The sequence below is a fragment of the Micropterus dolomieu genome, linkage group LG03, assembly GCF_021292245.1.
Source record: "Micropterus dolomieu isolate WLL.071019.BEF.003 ecotype Adirondacks linkage group LG03, ASM2129224v1, whole genome shotgun sequence".
In the NCBI taxonomy this organism is placed as follows: domain Eukaryota; kingdom Metazoa; phylum Chordata; class Actinopteri; order Centrarchiformes; family Centrarchidae; genus Micropterus; species Micropterus dolomieu.
Window position 1 is genome coordinate 32,989,101 of NC_060152.1, and position 20,743 is coordinate 33,009,843.

Here is a 20,743-nt window from a genome sequence, read left to right on the forward strand (position 1 = left end):
GTCAGTCAGAACTGAAGAAGTCCTTTGGATGAGGGACGAAACGTCTTCCAGTATCTTCAACCAAGTCCAGTTGCCCTTGATTTTTAACCTTCGTTGGATAACTATGACCTGGATGACTGAGAATCTTCATAGACATCTTGTCTCTAAATGATCTTTGTTGGGAGTTGCACATGCTCAGTTCCTAGTTAAGGACTACTAGCCAATCAGAAGCAGAGAAGGGCGGGTCAGCGAGAAGCCGGTAAACGGCTCGGGTTCAGCCGTACGTGTTGCCGACCGGCTCGGCAACATGGACTGGAGCGAGAGTTTCAGAGCGGTGAGTTATTAATCTGTATCCATAAAGTTTTAACTGAGCTCTGTCTCTACATCACAGGAACAACTTTATGTCCACTGACTGCCTGGAGGGTAGCTAGTGTTTGGAAGGGGGAGGAGAGCTGTGTGCTGCAGCTCGCTGTTTCTGAGGGCGTGTCGGAGTAGCCGCTTGGCGAGCGTTATATGAGGCGCACTTAGCTTTACAAACGAGCTGTTTTCAGGCAGTTCAGAGAGTTTCCTGCAGGAGATGGGAACTCCCTTTGGGCTGGATTTTAGGCTTTTTCACTTTGCAAATCTGTTACATGCACAAAAAAGATATATAACTCAATAAAGGAGAGGGAAAAGCCGAAAAGCAGAATACCACCTCTTTAAGGCATGAAATATTTTTGTAGTATATGATGAGCAATTGCACATTTCATTTTTTTGTTGTCGTTTGTTTTGTTTTGCCTACACTGCTTAAGTTAAGATATAATATTGGGCTTATTTGGCTCCTTGCCTCCCTTTTCCTCCACCATGGACCAATGGCATGGTGTAATATCTACAAATAAAAAATTATTTATTAGACATGATTATTGCATTTTCCAGTAGAAAATATTGACCAACTTACAAAAACAATGCACTCACAAAATGTTCAGACATTATTGTTGGAATGGTATTATAACACTGGCCAAGTTATTAAAATATTGCAAAATTATTACAGTATCAGGTTCTGCAAAAATGAGGTCAACCCAATACTGTAATAGCCTCCCGTTAATGTAAGAATTTATTACATTATTGGTTCAGACATTTCATTACAATGTTGGGTTCTACAAGGCTAAAGGGGCCGTTAAAAAGTTTCCAGGAATGAAGAGGTAGTGAAACGTCATACAGTTGTCCTTGAGATGTTCATAGAAAGGACAGTCTCAGTCTCAAATATCTGTCAGGATCTTTAAAAAACCTTACAAAAACTGCACAGTATGGTCATTTTAAGAGCATCAAAAAATCATAGTCAAGCGTGTAGAGCACAAATGCTCCTTAAATACCAAACAATGAAGAAGAAGCCCTATAACAATAAAGGTTAGACAGGCCTTTTCTTGAATGCAGTGCATGATTAGTAGCAGTGCACCTGGCCAGGAAAATGTAGTCCAAAACCAAGCGCCTCCAAGCAAAACATCAAAGTGATAACTGGCTTGGTTCTAAAACATTTGCATAAAAAGGGAGACAAATATCATTTAGTTTACAGGGATTTCCATATTAATGTGTCTGAAGACGTGAACTTAAGCACCTAGCGCATCAGAAGCAGCCACCTTAATTCCTTCAGCACAATCAATTACAGCAGTCTGTCAGGTGTGGCAATAATTGGACAGAGAGATGAAGGAGGTGGGGGAGGGTCTGCCAGGCGTGCTGCTGGCACCCAGCACTTTCTGTTGGAGGGTCGACTACGAGCTGTTTACAAGTTCTCACACAAAGACAAACAGAAACATGCTGCTTCTGTGCCAGCCACATGCAGATACAATTAGTGGCAGAAAGAGTAGTCCTACATGTTCTACTCAAGTAAATGACATAATCCTCTGTAGTCACTACAACAGTACCAACATTAAAGGTTAACACATTCTGCATTACTTATCTATTCTTTGTACAAGCTTGTTATTCTAAAAAGATCAATTTAGTGCTCCCTTTCCCTAAATCCTGCGTTTATAGTCTAGGCCAACATGTTCCAAAAGCTGGCAGTACACAGAGTACAAGGTTAGTGATATTCTTATCTACCAGTTAACTAATCCCATGTGCAGGGCCAAACCAAGAATGAATTGATCCTAACAAATGAAGTGTCCATCTAAGCCCGATTTATCTTACTCTTTTGTATGTATGTGTGATCACCCTTTGCCTTCAAAACAGAATAACTTCTCCTAGGTACACTTGTCAAAGCTTTTGAGGGAAGTCGGCAGGTAGGTTGGCCCAAAGATCTTGGAGAACTAACTTCGAACCATCACTTCCAGGACTCTTTGTTTTTCTTTACACTGAAGATAGTTCTTAATGACTTTTACTTTATGTTTGGGGTCGTTGTCATACTGCAGAATACATTTGGAGCCAATCAGATGTCTCCCTGATGGTACTGCATGATGACTTAGTATCATGCGTGTCAGTGGTATGGCTTTTTAGCTGCAAGTCTTCCATGAAGGCCACTTCTGACCAGACTTCCCTGGACAGTAGATGGTGTACCACGGTCCCACTTTTCTTTGCAGCTCTGAACATCTGATAATTGTGAAAGGAAGCATGATGTGTCTTTAATCTGCTGCAGTATAACTTCCTTGTGTCTTGTTGCTGAGCTGAGTCTTGCCATGGTGTATGACATTAAACTGTAAAGTGTCTTCACCAGCCTCACCTTGTTAGCCGAGTTTGGCTGTTCCTCACCCAGTTGTATTCCCCCTCCACAGCTGTTTCTGTTTCCCTTAATGATTGTGTTTCAACCCAAATATTGAATTGGTGATCATTAGAACCTGTTTAGTATAATTGTTTAGAATTGTTGACTTTGTGCAAGTTTACCTAGAAGAACTGATGCTGTTTTGAAGGTATAGGGCGGTCACATCAGGTACTGATTTACTCACATTGCATTTAGTTAATTGATAAATATAATCTATTAAAATGTCTATTTTGAAAGCATTCTTACTTTTTTTCCATACTTTTTGCACAGAAATGTGTATATATGATCACCGGCCACTTTATTAGTTGCACCTGTTCAATCACATGTTAACATAAATAGCTCATCAGCCAATCACATGGCAGCAACTCAGTGCATTTAGGCATGTAGACGTCTCAATTTCAGCTGCGTGTGGGGGATATTTTCTTGGCACACTTTGGGCCCCTTAGTACCAACTGAGCCTGAGTATTGTTGCTGACATGTCCATCCCTTTATGACCACAGTGTACCATCTTCCAGCAGGATCATGCACCATGTCACAAAGCTCAAGTTATCTGGAACATGACAATGAGTTGCACTGCACTTCAGTGGCCTCCACAGTCACCAGATCTCAATCCAACAGAGCCCCTTTGGGATGTGGTGGAACAGGAGATTCTCATCATGGATCTGCAGCCGACAAAATCTTCAGCAACTGCGTGATGCTATCATGTCAATATGGACCAAAGACTCTGAGGAATGTTTCCAACACCTTGTTGAAAGTATGCCACAACAAATTGAGGCATTTCTGAAGGCAAAAGGGGTCCAACTAGCAAGGCGTACCAAATAAAGTGGCCAGTGAGTGAATATAAGTATTCTGGTCTCCCTCTTCCCCTGAAACGCTTGTTCTATTCTTCCCACAATCCATTCTGATTCAGCTGCTGTTTACAACTTTGCAAGCAGTAAGTTTCTTCTCCCAGCAGCCACCTATTTTCCCAGAAAATGTAAGTCTGCATCTGTTACAGCACTGAATTATATAATTATTATTATCATTATTATTTGTGCTACTACAACCTAAAGTTTCTTTGTATCTCATTATTAACATCAGTTGACAATTTTTCTATAATTACTTCAATAACTCTTAATTAAGAAGGTTTACAACCTACAGCAAAACAAAATCATTTATCAAATATGCTGTTATTGATGTCTAGAAGATGCGTTTAGCTGACTGTTACAAACCACATTTCTTTGGTAATAATGTGTGACCAGTATTCAGGTTTCCTGAGCCAGACACTCAGATGCTGAACAAACTTTTGTGAATAAAAATGATTAAACAGACAATTTCTGTTTTTAAAAACACTTTTCATGCAGTGCAGAGGATATTATTATTCAGTGAGCCAAACCCTTCACAATATTTTGCTCCTCCTCACACCTCTGCAGTGTTTGCTGTCATCAGCCATCGTGCCAAAGATCAAGGCTACAGTGAAAGTGAAAGCACAATCTACCTGAATTCATTGCTGAGCTGAGTGGAGGACTGTTTACTTCCCTTTTTTTCCCGGAGCTACCCAACACAGACAACTGATGTGCCCTTAAATGGCAACGTAAAAACATTTGCCGCAGACCAGTGGAGATGATGGTCTGAATACTTTGACTGGTCGTGCATGTCTGATGTAATGGGACAGACTGTTTCAGGTTCGCAGGAGGTAAATCAGATGTGCACTAGGAGGAATAGACACTAACTGAGTGTCCTCCATTTTCCTGTTATCCCACACATTGCCACACATAGGGAGGTTAAAATTGGTTCCCCTCGCAGAGCCAACGACCCATTCCAGAGGGAGCCGTGATTTTCCTTATCTATAGTCATATTTTTAGTTTCAACAATCTAACCTACTGCGTGAAAATCTGTCATTTAAAGTGGCACTACACCGATTTTGTGTGTCCAAGCAAATCTACTCATCATGAAGACTAATACTCAGTCTGTGAAAACAGTCACATTTTTATTTGTCTGGAGAAGCTTTGTCAAGTCTGAGAAAACAACTGATTAAGGGCTGCACGATTAATTTAATAGCAATGTCATCCTGTGCGATTACATAACCGCAAAAACCGCACATGCCCCTAAAAACAGATACATGCGAACCAGGAAATTATTTGAGCAATGTGCGAATAACGCTGAAGACAACAACCTACCGTAACCCGAGGGGGAAATATTCTGTTCCCCTGTTGAAATTAGTAATTACAGTTACAGCTGAATTCATTATAAAGAGTGAAAGATGCACCTGGGACAGCTTTGGCAATTGGACAGTTGTTGGGTGTTAGCTAGACCATTCAAGTCAGGTTAGCCATTGGATGTAGAGTATAGCACATATGGTGAATGCACGTCAGAAATTAGAGCTGGGATGTCATTCAGATCTATCACCCGGAGGGGTTATGGTTTCCCAGTTAAGTTACAGGGACACTGGACAAAGACTGAAACTGTGTGGAGACTTGTAATTGTCCCTTCAAAGAGTCAAACACGCTACACTATTTACAATAGCATCACCGAATGAGTCTATTACACGGCCCAGCCATAAAGTTCCCTCACAGCCACATTTCAGTCAGTCGACTGTGGCTGCTCTGTAAAGGAGCACAAGCTGCAATCATTCAGGAATTATCCACCGTCAAACCCCTAGCTGCACTAGCAACTACATTTGCACTGAAGCATCAGTGTTTATTAACATGCTAATGGTTAAGTCCAGTTCTATAGCTGTGTTCTAAGCACTGACAGCATGTGCAGTCTGCTGGCAAGCAGACTTCAAACTTGTGCACTGCAGCACAACCTCTAGAGGTATTAAGGTGTACAAAGCGCTCAGTCAGCCCTTCTTCAGTAATATCAGCTAAACCTGCAGATAAATGGGCTGTGAACCGAGTAAACAGCGGTCACATGTACGGACCAGTTTTCAATTACCTTGCGGTTAACCCCGCCAAGAGGTCTCCGTCGCTGCACAGCAGAGCAGCTCATCCCTGCACCCCTGCCTCTGTTTCATCCTGCCTTCCTCACTCTGGTCTGAGTCTTTAGCAAACAACTCTTATCTGTGCATTTTCAATATTTCTCATAATGATGAGCACTTGTGTTGGTCCATCATACTCCAGTTACACTTGAGTGGTCCATTTCCATTATTTTCTGGCATTTTTGCACACCCTTATGTTTGCAATCGACACACCAATCTATAATATGCCAATCTAAGGTACATTCATAAACTCTGTAAATGGATTTCTCCTTTACCACCATTTATTTTTCCTTTATATCTCATTCTAGTGTTCATTATTTTATTTCCCTGTTTCATTGTATCCTCTATAGTGAAATGGTTTGTAAACTCGTAATATTACTGCTGAATCCTTCATGAACACTGATGATAATGATGATGAGATATTACTGCCAACGGCAGTTTTCAGGTTAGGTGGATGTATTATGAACTCCAAGTGCTGCTATAAATAGCCATAATTGTGAACAAGTTGTGCGTAGTGATGGCTGCTCTGGCCTTGTTGCCAATGTGACTGACATTTCACGGAATTCCACCTCATCTTTATTGTTCGTTTCATTGCTGTGTTATAAGTGGCGAAGCAAGTTTTAGTCTTAATCCTACGTAGACACACTGCGCACACTACCTGGTGTTTAGAGCAACACACCTAAAGGCTTTCATGAAATGGGTACAGCATGAGTCATATCACTCAGTGCCAGGGACAGACAAAATGGACATGTATTTATAGAGATATTTTTGGATCAGATCAAAATGTAATTCACAGAGCATGATGCCTGGATGAGTCAGAGGTGGTTTATGCATTCTAAAAAAAAATCCCTTTACATCTCTTTACGATTTCTCCATTCATTCATTTCCTTCCACAGACTGACACATGACAACAGCTCATCAGAACGGGATATGGGACACTTCACTCTATTTGCCCATCTGAATTCTCATGATCACTCCAGTAACTGAAATGTCCCGGCCAACAACCATCAGTCATCATCAGGGGAAATCAGCTTCACAGACAATGACTCTTTTTTGTTTCTTCGCAGCAGCGTAGTACCAAGGGGCAGGACTCATGCTGCCTATGACATGTCATCGGGACCCTTTTTGGAAGAGTGTGCCGTTGTTTCACCAGCCAACCAGGTGTTCAAGCGACAAATGACCACATATGAAAAAACAACTTGGCAATACTAACTGACAGGACGAGTCGGCTCTTCACTGAACCAACATGTTTTCATTACAGTCTATATAAACAAGATGTCAATTATCCAATGAGAAGTAGACACATAAATGATCCTATGAGGGATGCTGTACCTCCAACAGAGAAACTTCATAATAAAAGTACAATATTCCATAAATAGTAAAAAATCTACATCACAAAAGTAAGGACAGACTTTACAACCTCAGGGAATATTAAATACATACAATGTTGATGGGAGACTACAAACCTCTTTTTTATTACAGTATAAAAATAACTAAAACTATCTAACACTCAAATCCTAAATCATTCCTTTGGGATGTAAACCTCTTAGATTATAAATCCAGAAAGCCTCTTTCTGTTTCTTAAGGAAAGTAACACCACACCCTTTGGGTCCCAGATTGACTTTAATGATACCAATAACAGAAAAATCCATCCCTGAATGCTTGGCCTCCACAAAATCCGCCTCTGTATTAGTGAAACAGTATTATCACTAATACCCTTTCCAATCTTGGAAAGATCCCAATTTTTGTTGTACGGATGACTGGGTAATCTATATGTATTTCTCTATATGTATGTATTTCTGACTGGATGAGTGACTTTTAGTGTTCCTAGTATACCAATTGATCCTTTGCTAAGCCACGCCCCCCTTAGTTACTGTTGCTAAGCCCAACAAACTGTCAGACTCTTTGGGCATCAAACACATATTTAAATGAAACCACGAGAGAAGTTCAGAGAGGAGCTACCTCTTTGATGGAACTCACTGACATCGGAAACATGCAGCCCCAACCTGATGCTGCTTTTTTGTAAGGGGTCACAATCCAAAGATGCTGAGATCTACTGGTTTAATCTTCAACAATACATTGTATTTTACAAGTATGTCGTGGGTTTTACATAAAAAATTACCTACAGCTGTAAAATCAATCTAGTTGAGTAAAAGTTATATATATATTTCTCTCAGAAATGTGCCGATGTAAAAGTACCAGGTAACAGAAACATAAAAATACCCAAAAGTAAAAGTGCTTCAAAATTCTACTTCAGTACAAAGACCATGATCATCAACATATTTCTCAAGCTGGTAATATGAGGATATGTCGTAATGACATGTTACTAGTAGAGGTCGACCGATATGGTTTTTTTCACGCCGATGCCGATCTTTTGAAATCCGGGTCGGCCGATGGCCGATTAATGCTGCCGATTTATTTTGGCCGATATTTGGCCGATATTTGCTTAGTTTTTAACCTCTATTTGAAAGATAAAATGTAAAAGAAATGATAATTACTTAACATAGACAAACATTCTCAACAAAAACATTTATTGAACAATCTGCATTCTGCACTTATAAATTAAAAATGTATAATGTAAAAAAACATAAATAAATTGTATAAATGTAAAAAAAATATATTAAATAAACAAAACGGGTAAGAAGAAAATAAACTGTCAAATATACTTTTCAATGAACGCGTTCATAATTTGGGCGAACGTGAACTGAACGTACTGTATTACTGCCTGATGAACGTTACTGTGAACGCGTTCATTCTGGTGTCTGTGAACGCGCGCTCTCTGTCAGTTTAACTTCGTACAATAGGGTGCCAGATTTCTATAGAGCCTTCCAGGCGAAACCCCGGCTAAAACGCATGTAAACAGGCCTTAATATGTAGCGAAAAAACACCCAATCTGGCAACACCAGCCAGCAGTGTTGCGCCGCGTCCGCCGTCGACAAAGCAGCGAGCGTCGAGGACACGTACGATCATTTAAACGGATTTTATGAGGAGGTCGGTGAGGATGGGAAAAATCTTACATTTATGTGCAAACTTTGCCCGTCGATAAAATAATTGTTGTCTGTGTTTGTATATGGGCTGTGGCAATAATAATAATTTAAAAAAGCTCGCAACATATGGAAAAAAAGAACTAGTTAATTTTTTGGCCGATTCGTCCGACCGATTAATCGGTCGACCTCTAGTTACTAGGACTCTGCCGGAGCTGGTCGCGGCCCTTCTAGTCAATGCTTGGGAGTCCGTCAGACGCAGCTCGTCCCAGAAGCATGCCAGATGCAGCTCTCGGCTCAGCCTAGTCTATTTTTGACTGAAGTCGTGTCAAGATGCACATAGCAGATCGAACTGGGCAGGAAGTCAGAAGAAGTCAAAGAACGGCATAGACCCGGTCAATTTTCAAAATAAAACTTTGCACACTCCCGATCATAAATCAACAAAAAGCAGTTAAATTAGACAAAAAAGAACAATCAAGCACTGATTACCAAATCAACAAAATCTTGTCAGCAAAATCGCTCAGAATCTGAAATGCTCTCTATGCAGCCTGCAGACACCCGAACAAAACCGGGTCGCAGGGAACCGTTGCTGGTGAGCAGAGTGGAGGCCACAGGTAGAAGCACACAAAGGACAAAAGCCAACAATGTGCTCAGCTGCTGAAATGAGTCGGAGACGCTTCCAGTGGAAGTTAACGCTGTGCAGAGGATGAGTCAAAACTGTGGCTCAGCAGTAGCTGGACTCAGTGGACTTTCCGAGTAAAAATGTTATTTATATGTTTCTTCAAGGAGATGATGCACTTTACGGACCAGTCTTATTCTGATGCAAAGATTTACTTCAGCAGAAACGCAGCACAACATGGATGCGAAAGCAGGTGCCTTTTTATTTAAATTTGACATTAAATCAATGAATATTCGTGATAAATAATTGTGATCTCAGTATACATCAAAATAATCATGATTATCATTTTGGCCACACGTGCAGCCCAAATATATATCCCTGGAACAAGTACCAACAAAGATTTTATTTAACAACAATATCTCTACATATATAAGTCCCTAGTTTAACTAATTGCTCCTTAAACTCACTTTCCCACACACACACAGGTGGTGTCTCTCCCTCTGTGTCTCCTGATGCACCTCCAGTAGAGTGTTTAACAAAGAGCTTTAGGGAGACTTTGTGGATAATGTGGGGGAAAGTGGGAAATGGCTGGTGCATGTGGTGTACTGCTGCAATAGGGAGATGATGAGGAGAAGTACATCACTGTCTGCGAGCCTCTTTCTCTCCGTCTGCTTGAAATGTTATTTGTCATACTGAAAGTGAATAAAAAAGACAATTTGGCAGAAAATACACAAAATAAGCACTTTCAGCAAATTAGTCCAAGTAGAGATAGGTATTTAACCTCAATACCTTCTGAGTACTGATAAAAATTTATATAGTATCGAAAAACTGTCCCAAAAGTTAGCATCACATTTTTTACTCAATATAAGTCTGGTAATGCGGGCTCCCCCAAGACAAAATCAAGACTACTGAAGTATAATGTTGCCATGGGTACGTCTAGTTAGCTGTGGGCTTTTTGACTTTATTTAGAGACATTTTGTCAAATTGGCACCATCTCTAAATTAGCGAATTAGCAGTTCCTTTTTGGATTTTTTCCATATAAATGTGCAGACTGGCTGTCCTATCACTATGTTACTTTCATACTGATGTTGAGGTCTGGTTGGGACAGGTTTGGTTTATTACCATATATCATAAAGATATTTAGAAATAAAGCTATTAATATTACAAACATTATTAATAAGATTAATAAATAAGGGCCACCACCCTGTAATCAGGAACCAATAACTAAAGTGAAAACAGTCTTAAAGAGTAGTTTTCCCACCTTTAAACGCCAATAACACTACTTTACATGAATAAGGTGGTCAGTGAAGGGTCAATCACAACCAGCTGTTATTACACACTACACAAGTAACCAGAGGCAGCTGCTCTTTAGAGGTACAATACGATTTATTTACTTCAGCATAGATCAATGATCAGCAACTTCCGCCAACAAACCACTACCATCTATTATAAGCACAATAAAAGCAAAAAACAATCAGCAAGCATGTGATGTGTGTGTGCGTGACAATAAACGGGGGGGGAAAGCAAGGAATATGGTGTATGATTCAAAACGGAAGGCAGGGCTGTGATGCTGAAGCTAAAGGGGTTAGGAACCAAAATGGAGGACGCACTCTACCTGTCTTCACCAAGATGGTGTAGAACACAGCTGGAGTTAAGGCTACACGCTGTGGGTTCCAGGTGTGTGTGTGTGTGTGTGTGTGTGTGTGTGTGTGTATTGCTTAGTAGAGGAAGAGAGAAAGAGAAAAAAGCACACAAAGTATATAAGATCCTGGTTGCTGCTGCTAGATGCACTGTAACTACCACTTTATCCCACTGTACCCAGCAGTGAACCTGCATTCAGCCGCCGTGGTCCTGGATTTTGGTTTTGATAAAAAGGTAGTTATTGGATCAGCACGCAGCCGAAGGAACTAACATTGCATATTAGGCTACGTTCAGACTGCAGGCCTTACTGCTCAAATCCGATTTATTCCCCAGATCCGATTTTTTTTTGTTTGACAGTTCACATTATTGTTTAAACGTGGCCCGTATCAGACTCCAGTGTGAACTGTCCGCGGCCTGAAAGGGACCCGCATGCGCAGAAGAATAACACGACGTCACACCCAGCAGCAGCTGTTGCAGGCTGCAGAAGTAAACAAGGAGCCGCAGAGGTTAGTCCGGTTAGCTCGCGGGAGACTCCAGTTTTTCATTGTCCTCTCACGGGTCACATTTCTCCCGAACGATGACAAGTGTTCACAACTTTCAGCGCGGCTCCGTCTGCAGCAGAACAGCTGCTCTGGAGTGACGTCAAAGTCGCATCAAATGCGACCTGAGTGTCCAGACTGAGGTCACATTTAAAAAGATCCGATCTGTATCGGATTTGGACCACACCTGGAAGTGGCCCAAATCCGAACTGGAAAAGATCAGACCCCATGTGACTTGGCCTGTTCACACCGTAAGAGATCAGATCTGAGTCACATATGGGCAAAAAAAAAATCAGATTTGGGTCACTTTGGCCTGCAGTCTGAACGCAGCCATAGACACACAGCACCGTAGGCTGGACAGTGTCATATGACTTCTATCATAAGCAGCTCAGTCACTTTTTTATTTTTTTACACAAATACCGTCATATACCGTATATACCCCGGTGAAATGTCAGGAAGGTATGAAAACATAAATACTGCTCAAGCATAACTACGGTCTCCAAAATGTGTTTAGGAAACACAAAACAAAAGAAACAATTGTTGGACCTTCACTGAGGGAAATAAAGTTCAGGGAAATGGGTTACCTCCTGTAGCAGCCCTGCCATTTAATGGACCAGAGGGACTTAAGGCCCATTTATACTCCTGCGTAGGGTCGGCGGTAGCGCTACAGCGTCCACTGTGTGGACTTTTGCCGGCCGAGCAAGCGAACTTCCGCTTTAGCGCTCCGCTAACGGGAAAGGGGGTAAAACTGTATACGTGCGGCGACCGAATGGATCACATTCTGAAAGTGAAACGAGTCATTTCGCCCTGGTTTTGACGGTGAAATATATTGATCCACCGTGTTACAGCCACTGTTTTGGGCGCTAGTAAAAGTTACTTCAAAGCACAGGTCACTTCCTGTTGGCTCAGAGGCACTGCGAGGCTACCCAGCCGACCACAGTGCTTACGGCCCGCGTCGCCTCGGCGTGTAGTTACATTTTTGAGGAGGTGCGCGTCAGGCGCATAAGTATAAATTACACTTTAGCTGTTTCTTTGTTTAGGCTACTGGCCTTACATGTAGGCCGCGTCTTTGTTTCCCATAATATGAGGTTCCAACACTGAAGAAAACTTGAAAACGTGACGATTCTCAGTTCACAAGCTGAGATTTGAGATAATATCCTCTGAAAGTCACACTGACTCTAAAGTATGTGTCAAGTCTGTCTGTTGTGTTATGACTCAGAGAAGGAATATTGCTTTTAACTCAAATTACAGTAATTAGGCGCTGAGGGGTTTAAAGAACCTTAACTGCCTTCATGAGCTGTGTCACAGGTGCTGCTGCTGCAGCAACCGCTGACCGTGTTGGTGAGCAGGCCAAACCACAATAACTTCCCATTGTTTTTAAAACACTAGCATGCACATGACCCTTTCACACAGTATCTAACTCACACCTCTCCCTCCAAAACCCCCTTCAACTCTCCTGTGTCCCCCTGAGGAGGCGCCTCAAAGTTTGAAAACCTCTGCTCTCAACTATTTTATTTCAGAAAAGTTTTTGCACATTTACCACTGCTGCGTTTTAGACAACTCTTTGGTTTGTTAAAAGAAAAAAAAAGTGTTTAATAGTGAGGTATATGAACATATTTCTGTGGTACCAGAGTATTGTACATACCAGTACTAACAAAGTTCAAACAATACCCAGCCCGGAGTGCAAATAGCCTATACCCATGATATTCAACTCTACTGGGATTCCACACAAAATGCTTATCTAGTTTCTTTGAATCAACATGTCTAAAGCTCAACAACTGACAAATTGTATCTCGTTTGTTTTACTCGTACACAAACAGAAATGTATAAACGGCAATGAAAAATGATTGTAATGTTCTAATTATGGTGGACACAAAGATCCGAGTAGACCTGACAGAGGCCCTACAGGTAGAAAAGTCCCTCTCCTGGACCCTTCTTGTGGTCACCTGATATGCACACATGGTTGGGGTGATTTGATAACTCAGAATTAACATTTTTTTTCAAAAAGGGCTGAGTTTTCTTTATGGTTCCTATTAGGGGTGGGAATCGCAAGGTACCTCACAATATGATATGATACACAATACATGGCTCGCGATACGGATAATATCACAATACAGCAATTCTGCGATAATCGATATATTGCTAGACAATCCTTAAATGATACTATTACCTTTAATGAACTATAAATGCAAAATGCCCATGTAAAAGGTTATGTGCAGGTTTTCTGTCTTTACTCACTGCAAATCCAAACTGTTAGGCTACGTTTAGACCCAAATATTTCCCCAAATGTGACTCAGATCTGATCTTTTCATTACAGTGTGAACAGGCCAGGTCACATGGGGTCTGATTTTTTTCCAGTTTGGATTTGGCCCACTTTCATATGTGGTCCACAAATGACACTCGGATCGGAATTGATTTGATCAACTTTGACGTCACTCTAGAGTAGCGGGTTCTGCTGTAGACGGAGCCGCGCTGAACAAAAAAGCTCCACAAAACACCATAATTAAACTTGTGTCTCTCTTTCTTCTCTACCTCGCTATAATCTGCTCACAGATTTCCTTTCGAACACCTGAAATCCACCGGACCGCGAGCTCTCTTCTGAGTTATATGCATGCTACATGTCCGAGCAAACACAGTGTAGAGTAGTGTTGTAGTCAAGACCGCCAAAACCGAGACCAAGTCAAGACCAAGACCAGAGTTTACCGAGACAAGACCAAGACTTTTAGGGGCTGAGAGCAGTCGAGACCAAGACCGAGGGAGGGCGAGACAGAGTCAAGACCAAGACCAGTTCCCTGCATAAAATGTGGAACGAGATCATAGGTACTTCACAAATTGATCTGAAAATTCACTTTCCCATTAAAACACCAACATACAAATGTAAGCATCGCAGGGAGGGGGGACGGTCGTTAATTAGGGTTACTGGTGGCATTTGAAGCAATATGTTTTACTTCCAATCAAAGTTAGGATGTTAACAAATCAGACATTGCATAAGCAATTTATTGATATTCCCAAAGTTATGGTCTTGAAATAAAATCCTCAATGTCCCAGACCGAGACAAGACCAAGACCATCAAAAAGTGGTCTTAAGACCGGTCTTAAGACCAAGACTGGTCTCGAGTACTACAACACTAGTGGGGAGGGAAAGAGAGAGAGAGCGAGAGAGAGAGAGAGAGAGAGAGAGAGAGAGGGAGGGAGTGAGCTGTGGGGCAGTTGTGTCGTACAGCGCAGAACGTTGTGAACACTTATAATAATTCGGGAGAAATGTGATCCGTGAGAGGACAATGAAAAACATGCGAGTCACTTTCAGGCAGGCAGACAGTTCCCACTGGAGTCTGATACGGGCCACATTTAAGCAATAATGTGAACTGTCAAACCAAAAAAATCGGATCTGGGAAAAAAATTGGAATTGAGCATTAAGGCCTGCAGTCTGAACGTAACCTTAGAGAACAGCAAATTCACTGAATTTACTGTAAAGTTTAAAATAAAGCTGAAAATACAAATTGCTAAAAAGTCTACTACGTAAATCTTGTGATACTGATAACTGGTCAGGTGACTCAGCATTGTGCTGCCCTTTCTCAGCCTAGTGGTGGCTGTATTTTTAGGGCGCTGGAAATTTTGAGTTTGTATATTGACCCTTTGGGGTTGCTGTAGCTGGTCAGCGTGGAATAGAGTATTGGCAGATCAAGCCCGTGAAGTTAGCAGCTCTTTTTTTCATTTCACACAGAGCACATTATGTACATGAAGTACTTGCACACTATGTCGTTCAGGATGTTAAGCATGTGAAGCGAAATGTGTAGTCTACGCGATCCAGAGGCTAATATCCGTTAGCATGTTAATGGAGGTTCCCATTATATTATAGACTACATAATATATATATATATATATATATATAATTTGTTGGTTTTTTATGCATTGATGTGATGGGCTGGGGAATCGATACAGTATTGTGAAAAAAAAGTATTGCAATAAATCAACGTATCCATTTTTTTGTACAGCCCTACTTCCTTTATACTGTATTTGAAACAAAAGTCTATGCTAATGGCCAATTTATCTCACAAAATGCGAAACTGACACACAGACACTAATTCAAACAATTTCAAGAGAGGACACAAGGAGCCGAGGGGAGTAACACATACAAACATAAAAAAGCAGAGAGGGAGGACTAACCTGTCTGATGGTCCTGGCCACCAGGCTCTCCAGTACTGGTCCTCGGTCTTCATGGAGAAGGTGAACTTCATCTAAGATTAGGAGACGCACGATCTGGGAGAGAGCCACATCCCCGACACTCTTCCTGGTCACGACGTCCCACTTCTCTGGAGTCGTCACCAACATCTGGAAAAACACACATGATGACATTACAATAGGAACAGAACGCTGGTTTTGTAATATCAGCCCCGTACAAGTAACTATAGAAAGTTAGCGATTAAAGACAAAAGGAAAAATAGAAGTATGTAATCTAATCATGTTAATAAAGTGGACAGATGAGACAGAATTTACAGCACCCTGTTTAATTTAATTATTTATTATTACAATTTTCCAGCAGTACATTTGTCATTGAAAAGGCACCGAATCCCAATTCATTTGCCGAAGTTTTCGTAACTCAGTGCCTTAATTTAAAATGAAACATCTGCAGTTCTGTTGGCTGTGTACTCAACCGTCCATGCAAGGTTACTTTGCTTTGCAAGAAGCTTAACCTTTTTAGCATGTGGGAACGTTAGACATTGACTTGCTAAGTATGTAGCTTGTAAGAACTGCAGACTGTGCAGATGTAACCCTCAAATCTACGCTCATGTGATTGGCTGAAACAGAGGGAGACATCTGGGTCTGTGCTGCACCTTTTTTTTAATTTTTTTTTATCCGTACCTTATGGAAGTGCAATACTACGTTGCTGGGGTACTCTTTTAAGTAAGTTAGTATAAAGCTGGTTCTCCAACATCAATACTTTGTCAGCACTGACTAAATGTCTCCTGTGAAAAAAAAGTCAACAAGAAAATAGTGCTTGATCAGATACCAAATACAGTTACACAGTGTATTGGCACCAGAATTACAAACAGTGGGATAGACAAGAAAGACTGGAAAGCTGCAACAGGATTGGAAACCAAATGTCACAGATATGTTTCCTCTAATGGAGACAGGAAGAGGCAGTCAGCAGCATCATTGTGGGATCAACATTTATATATGAAACTATGAAAGGCTGCTTTTATTGAGTTTAACACTGTGTGTAAATGCACTGCCTATAAATAAGGTACTAAATAAAGCTACGTGTCACTTTCTCTCTGGCGCACTCACTCACTTTTCATCCACATATACATTTCAGATGTAGTTAATAGCATATATTTCAGTGCCATCCCTAATGCAAACCTGATCTGTAAACGCTGGTGTTATCACTGATCTCTCAAGTCTGACGTTGAGGCAGCTTGTTTGCATCTATTGGTATGGGCGGCATGAGAGATTTTTATCTACTAATAATTTCCACTGCATCATGAGCTGTGTTTTTAAATGCCTTTAATGAGGCTTATATTTTCAGTTCACATCTTCTAAAGATAACTTAATAAAGTGTTGAGAAGGGTATTAACATTAGATTTATAGTTTTAAAAAAGCGGTATAGCCTACATTTCCCAATGGAACGAGGAAGACCAAGTGTCAACAGAAAACAGGGTCTGTGGCGATCACAGTCTCCATGGGAGCAGGGTAGTGGGACGAGGCATCTGCATGAGAAGGTAGTAATGGTTGGAAATACTGAGGGAGTGGGCGGGAGAAATTTGCCAACAGAAAACCTGCATTAGAAATTGGGATGTGGGGATTGAAATATGTGGGCACTGATTAGGCAGGGAGGGTCTAACAGTGAGAAGCTCTTTTTGTTGAGACCATGATGAACAAAGAGTACCCCCCACTCATCACTGTAGTATTTTTTTTTACTTTCTGTCAGTCTTTGTAAACCTACATGAACTGAAACCAACGCCAAAGTGTGAGTAATTGGTGCCAGAGGACGCCGGCCCGGCCCATAACTCAGCTTGAGTGGGTTGACGGCGGGAGACGAGTCGAGTTCAATGGCATTCTGTGTGGCCTGCATTCATTCTCAGGCGTCAGTATCAAGCGGCCTGTATGTGGATGTGGCCTCAAGTTGTCCCTCATGTCTTCTGCTGAAATTGCTTTAAAGCAACAGCAACGACAAAAAACCACCTTCTAAGTATTTAACGTGCATGCAAGCATTGTTTTAAGAAAGGCTTGTTAAATGTGACCCCCTCCTTTAAACCACGCTAGGGACTAGAAGTTAGGAAGAATTCTCTACGATTTCACCCAGGATATTGAAATTATTTTAGAGATCATTGCAGAGATAGATTTTCTCCACAATTTCCTGCTCACCCACCTGAATGACACACACTGTAAATCCCAGAGCAACACAACCACAATCCCTCCAGAATACTACGTCTGACTCATGGTTCATCAATGCCCAATGGCCTGCAGCTCGGCTCATTACAATGCAGACAGAAGCACCTAAATCATCCACCGTAATAACAGAAGCATACATTACTCACATCTCGTGTGCTAGATTATATTAGTTCTGCAGTCTACAGTGCGCCAGATGTTTGTTAATGTCAGCCTATGATACAGTCATATGCGATTCTGCCGTGTTTTGTGTGACACGATCAACAGTCAGCAAACATTCATTCATTTTCTATTAATTTTAGCATCCCTCTTGGACTAATTAAATTCAACAGTATCAACACATCTCACCTTTATCAAATGTCAGCAACACCGTCTTTGCGCGTTGCTTAGTGCTTATAATTCTAGTGCATATTTTATTCTCTCCTTTCAAGAAAAACACTACAATGCATAATTAATGGTGTGTGAACTGTTTGGCAACCTGTCTGTGGGTGTGCAAATTCCTATTAAACTCTTTCTGTAAAAGCAGTTCATTAAATCCTCTCTAGTTTGCATTTAAATAAATCTATCCACCCATTAGAGGCTGGCGTGCTCACAGAAAAGGAAGCGCCTGCTCCTAATTGGAGCTACTGGTTAATCTAAATGGAGGGTCTGGCAAATGGAGCACAGACCAAAGTGCTTTCTTAATTGCTACACAAATACACACATGGAGTTGAAGAGAAAACATGTAATTGTTTGGCTGGATGGTGTTATTTAGGCTATTTATCGATTGATCGTAGCAGGACTGAAATCAGTCATCTAAATCCACTGACTCTTAGTATTTTCATAGATGTTCTTCTTGGAGGTGACAATTTAATCAGAGAATGAATAAACTTGCATAGAAAAAAAAAGCATAATAGCCTGTAACAATGTGGCTTCTCGTGCGGAGGTGTGGCTGTGTTGATTTGTGCTTAAGAACGTAGCCCCCGAGAAACAATACGAAAACAACATCTCTCTGTTCACCGTTTGTTGTTCACTCTCTTCATTCACTCCCTAGCTCGCTCGACCGCCGCTGCCCTCGCTCTCTAAGCACGGGGCCAACTGTGTTTTCCAAACAGCAACAAATCCTGCTCCGCTCATTAAAGACTGACTGACTTCAGCTGATGAATGACTTTATTCAAATTGAGGATTTTGTTTAAGGATTTAAAAAATGTTTCAGGGTGATGATGACATCATAACAAAGGATGACATTTGGTGCGGTGCTACATTTTTGTTTGTCAAATGGTCAGGAATAAGAAGGCATACATTTCTGTCAAGTAAGGTTTAAGAGACTCACTGCCTTTACTGTATGCTCCTTAAGTGGAGACTGAAGGGAGAAACACCCCGAAACAAACAGGAACTGAAAGAAGCTGCAGTAAAAGCCTGGAATAGCATCACAAATGAAGAACACAACAGTTTGGTGATGTCGATGGGTCACAGGCTTGAGGCAGTTATTGCAAGCAAGGGTTATGCCACCAAATATTAAATGTTGTTTACTTTAAGATTATTTATTTCATTACTTTTGCTCAACCAACAATGCTGTGGTCTAACACAAGCGCTGATGTCCTAAGTTCTAACTATCTAGATGTGAATACCAGGAAATAAAAGCTGAAATTCTGAACTCTTGTCTCACACCGTCCCAATACTTTTGGAGGGGAGTATATTTTATTTATATTTATATATATACATACACAGTATATATATATATTTATTAGGGGTGGGAATCACCAGAGGCCCCACGATACGATATGGCAATATTTGTGTTACGATTCGATTTTATTGTGATTTTAAATATATTGAGATATATTGCAATTTATTACCTTTTTCCAACTTCCAGTTAGGTCCCTAAAGTCAAACTTTGTCAACATCTGTTTATCTAAAAAGATATATTTCTCTGTACACACACACACACACCTCTAGAAATGACATACTTCTACTTCTTGCACCAGTATAGTGGCAACAGGAGAAGACAACTGCCCAGTCAGAGCTGAGTGTGTAAATGACATGCTTTACTGGAGTGCAAGCTTCAAACTCGAGAGCCAAGACAGAACATGTCACTATGAGTCAGTATGTGAACAGGGAGTAAGGCTGAGTCCAAATGTCCATCTTCTGAGCTTGCGGCCTGGGCCGCTGCTATGCTCATAACCCTGTATTTATTTTTTAAATTGTAATCCCCTTTAGAGCTGGCGAGGCTGCAACTGCAGGTAAGTTTGGGAATTTGGATTAAGCCTGACCAATGAAAACTGACCCACAGACAAATTTAAAAAGTATTACTTTATAAAAATGATTTACATTTGATTAATTTATTACTCTTTCACAGCGCATGTGTTTGTATGAATTAACGGATAATAAAACATTGCATCTTTTTAATACATTTTTCACTGATACAAGTGATTTATTTACTGATATTTAAAAAAAGAACACTGCCTTTCTTTTCAGAGCAACATCTTATAAAATTTTATTTTTCCAAGGATCGATTCTTCAAGTTATCGCAACGTGACAGATGTAGGAAAATGTCTGAAGTTATGTCAGATATTTTTTACATTACTGCCACTGCCTGGCAGGTATTTAGATAAATGTCTGTTTTTCCCCTCGTCAATTCTTTGGCTGAGACATGTTCCGCATATGGGAGGCACCAGTGACCTTTCCTGTAGCATTTACAGCAAAGCTTGTTACCAATATGATTAATTAGATATCTGTATGAAAACACTAATGTGAATGTTACTTCACAACTCTCACACAATGTTTATAAAGTTAATTCGACGATGCTCATTGTTTCCACTCAGCCTTCCCAGACAGTGGTTGGTCTGTTGTACAGTAAGCATACATGCTGTGCTGTTATTCATGTAAGCAGAAAAGCTTACTCCAACTGTGATATTACTGAACA

General features: G+C 40.8%; 1 protein-coding gene across 1 annotated transcript in view; it reads right to left on the bottom strand.

Annotated features, from left to right (window-relative positions):
• Window positions 1-20,743, bottom strand: part of ascc3 (activating signal cointegrator 1 complex subunit 3) — a 173,419-nt gene that overhangs the window by 104,424 nt on the left and 48,252 nt on the right. The window contains exon 7 of the mRNA XM_046044355.1: window positions 15,619-15,783. Within this exon, the coding sequence (XP_045900311.1) occupies window positions 15,619-15,783 (165 nt within the window). The remainder of the gene's footprint in view (window positions 1-15,618; window positions 15,784-20,743) is intronic.